This window comes from Mercurialis annua, linkage group LG6 (genome assembly GCF_937616625.2).
Source record: "Mercurialis annua linkage group LG6, ddMerAnnu1.2, whole genome shotgun sequence".
NCBI classification, from domain to species: domain Eukaryota; kingdom Viridiplantae; phylum Streptophyta; class Magnoliopsida; order Malpighiales; family Euphorbiaceae; genus Mercurialis; species Mercurialis annua.
The window spans coordinates 37,456,275-37,460,107 of NC_065575.1; the positions used below are offsets into that span (position 1 = coordinate 37,456,275).

General features: G+C 31.1%; 1 protein-coding gene across 1 annotated transcript; it reads right to left on the reverse strand.

Moving 5' to 3' along the window:
- Positions 1-303: 303 nt before the first annotated feature.
- Positions 304-2,804, reverse strand: LOC126686095 (uncharacterized). The gene is made up of 4 exons (XM_050380123.2): positions 2,593-2,804; positions 1,183-1,379; positions 924-1,091; positions 304-707 (listed from the first exon to the last, which is right to left on the reverse strand). Exons 1-4 carry the CDS (start codon positions 2,600-2,602, stop codon positions 513-515), a joined length of 570 nt encoding a protein of 189 aa, XP_050236080.1. The 5' UTR covers positions 2,603-2,804; the 3' UTR covers positions 304-512.
- Between the last annotated feature and the right edge of the window lie 1,029 nt (positions 2,805-3,833).

Below are 3,833 nucleotides of genomic sequence, written 5' to 3' on the forward strand. Positions count from 1 at the left end.
AACCAATCGGGATTGTTTCAAGTGGTAAGCGGCTTGTTATCGCTTAAGCAATATCTCGAGTTCGAGTGTTGCGAATGCAGAAAATCTCCACTGTAAGATTCACCCACCGTGTCAGGTGCGCGACGCAGGTCGGATCCGGATTAGTCAGGCCAAGCCCTAGAAACCGGATGGGCTAACAAAAAAAAAAGTTGAACAACAAATTAATTTTGACTATTTAAACCTATGTAAAGAGTTTAACAAACCGACTGTTAGAGCATAAATATGAAATATCTATTACTTTTTCTTCTCCATATCACACATGAATGATAGCTCAAATAGTATATGGATTGAATAAAATTTTGTTAATATTGTGAGTTCAATGCCTCCTATAAAATTGGTACCTTAGAACCCTAACAGTGGGAAATGATAGATAATTTGGTTTATTTGTTCTATTGTCAACTTACATCATAATACCTTGAATGAAATAAATAATAAAGCAAGTTGCATGATTGAATTATATTGGAAAGTCACTATTAAGTGTGCATAGTCATCTTTTGTGCTTCTTCCCGAATGCAAGAGAGGTTTGTTTGTACATCTCTGTAGAGTCTACCTTCAACTAATTGAATAGGTAGCCAGAGCTTCGGCTTGAAATCAACGGAGTACGAAAGAGTTGTTTCAAATTCTTGACCAGTCGAGACATCACGCTCTTCAGATCTTGGTTTGATAACCTGCTATTTGCAGCAGAGTGAAAAATAATTCAGAAAAAAGTAACACTATAGCGATATCAGACCGACATAAATCGCAAAATTAATGTACACATAGTTACACTGTCGAGGGAAATGCTTCAATCAACATCCTACCTAGTGACATTGTCGAGGGGAGTACTAATCAAAGTAGCTTAAACATTTTTTAAAATGGTATAAAAAGTAGTCTCGTTCACTCACCTGCTCAATAGACCACTTCCCATCGAAAAATTGGAAGTCGCCTTCGGTCATCTTAAACTCAATATTACGCCTTTTCCCAGAAGCAAAAATCTCAACATCTTTCTCAAAAGAATCCAAAATTGCCTTAGCATTGAATTTCAGCCCCAATGGCAAATTCTGTTGTCCAACCTAATTTAAATTGAAAAAAGAAAATCAATGCTAGAATTCAATTCAACCGCACGAAATGAGCAAAATTTAGGAAATAAATACGAAATTTTACCTGATAGAGACGAGCGACATTATGTTTCTTGTCAAGTAATTTGCTAACAGCAAGGCCAGGGATAAAATCAGCCAGTTTCTCATAATCAGTCAACACATTCCAAATAGTATCGAGGCTGGAGTTTATAGCAATTTTGGAACGAATTCTTCTGGAGTTCCAGCCAAGCTTCTCTATCTGAATAAATACACCATCCTCACCTACAAATGTGTAACCATCATCGTTATTATTAACATCATAGTCATCAAATTCATCATCAAACAAAACGGAACCTAAGAGAAGCTTAGGAGCTAATGCAGTTAGCTGACACTGCCAAGGCGAGCATTATGATTGCAAGCAGATAACACAAGATGACAAAGAGCATAAACAAATTTAAAAAAAAAAAAAAACTTTGAAGAGTCTTATAAATGTTTTGTTATGGGTTTAATCTATTTTTTATTATTTGAATTTAAAACAAAAAAGTAATTTAATTTATTGTAAATGGGAGGATAAAATTTATTTTTATTCATATTTAATTAATTACATTTAGATTTTAAAATTAATCAATTAATTATAGTTATATAAGGGTTATTTGTATATGAATTCACAAATTTTATAAATTTTACAATTTAATTGCATTTTTTAAGAATTAGTAAATATATGTATATATTAATTATCATTTTTTAGCAAATCGATGTACTCATTAAAATTTCAACGAAAGATTGTTGACATGAAAGTCAAATTTTTGAAAAATATATTCTGATGTGTGATATGGTCAACTCAAGTTTTAATATCATCAATCTTTTACCGAATTTTCAATAAGTGTATCGACTTGTTAAAAAATAATAGTTAGTGTATATATGTTTATTAACTTTTTAAAAATCTGACTAAATTATTAAAAAATATAAAGTTTGTGAATTTATAGGTAAATTATCAATTATTTAAGGATTAATCCATTTTACAATCTTTTAACTTTACATTTTTAATTTATCTGGTTCTTAAACTTCCATTTTGTCATATTTGGTCCCTAAATTTTACGTTTTTTGTTTATTTGGTCCGTGAACTTTCATTTGGTCTTATGGGCTCTGAACTTTGATTCTTTTACTTACTCAGGTCCTCAAACGGATGAAAGTTTAGAGATTAGACTAAAATATATAAAGTTCAGAGACTAATTAAATAAAACTAAATGGAAGTTCATAGATCATATAAACTGGGATATCCTATAAGAACAAATGAAAATTTAAGGACTAGATACACTAAAAATGCAAAGTTAAAAAATCTTAAAATGAGTTAATCCATTATTTAGTAGCAATGATAATTTCTTACAACATAAACGGCTTCACCGTAATTCTAATCATATACATTAGCAAACAACTAGTAAATTATTGCGAGGCCATAGAGCAAAAAAAAAAACAGAGAATGGTGTTGAATTACCTGGAGCCATAATAACCAGATACGATCAACTTTCACTAGCTTGGCTGTTGCTCTTAACCTCTTTTGGTACTGTTGTTGTAAGTAATGTAAGTTTTTGCGTTTGAGCTCTTAGAATTTTATAATTATACAGATCTCATCTACAGATATTTCTCTACACTGAAGAACAGAAAATAATTGGTGCCGACAACATGTGTCCCGGAGTATTGATTGTCCAGTGTTGTCCTTGTATGTCCAACTGTTGTTACTCATATGTCCCTTTTCCTAGGTTCTTTTGAGATAAGGAACAAAAATGACCCTTATATGGCTTAAATGGCCTCCGAATTTCAAAAATGATCCTAATTTTATTAAAATAGAACAAATATATCCTTTACTGTTAGAAAAAGGGTGTAATTGTTTTATTTTGATAATATTAAAGTTATATTTGTTCTACTTTGATAATGTTAAAGTCATTTTTTAGACTTGAAAAACATTAGAGAAACGGCTAATTGTATACCACATCAAGTTAATGTTCAAACACTCAACCGTTAAACGGAGGATATATTTGTTGCACTTTGATAATGTTAGGGTTATTTTTGAGATTCGAAAAACATCGAGGGGTGAGGTGAGGCATAGAGTAAACACTAGGGTCATTTCGTACCTTAACTTTCTTTAGCGGTAGATTGTACTGCACAACGGCCGGTTAGCCTATTCCAAGCAAAAATTGAATTTTCCTTCAATATATAGGTCACCTGCATTATATCCAAGAAAAAATTGCATTGTATTTTTGAATGAGGTGCGCTAAAAAGTAATCTCAAAATGAAAATATGGTTTCTTTTTACGTTGGTCGCTAAATTTAAATTTTTCGGACAAGGTTTTCTTGGCCAAAATGCATATGTGGCAGTTGGATTTTGATAATTGGCAATCGAATTTTGCTAATTATACTTTAAAAACTCATCTCATATGCATAATTTTATTTTGGAAGGAAGGCTTTTAATCAAATAATTATGCATACGTATAGCAAGTTTCCAAGTACAAGAAAAATAAACTGACTACAACATAAATATTTTTTACCATAAAAGTTTTCCTTGAAATATAATGAAAATTTAGCAACCAAAATGAAAAGGCTTAATGACCAAAAAACTGGAGAAAATGTCATGGAATCCCTCAAAAATTGAAAAGTTTATGTTAGTGACCCATGATTTCATTTTTTGCAAAAATCTCTCAAATTTTAAAAAAACTTTCCATGCCTACCTTTTTATAAT

Coding starts and splice junctions, on each gene's coding strand:
- LOC126686095 (XM_050380123.2), bottom strand. Junction 1,092..1,182: donor ATGTCGCTCGTCTCTATCAG/GTAAAATTTCGT, acceptor AATTTAAATTAG/GTTGGACAACAGAATTTGCC. Junction 708..923: donor GGAAGTGGTCTATTGAGCAG/GTGAGTGAACGA, acceptor TGCAAATAGCAG/GTTATCAAACCAAGATCTGA.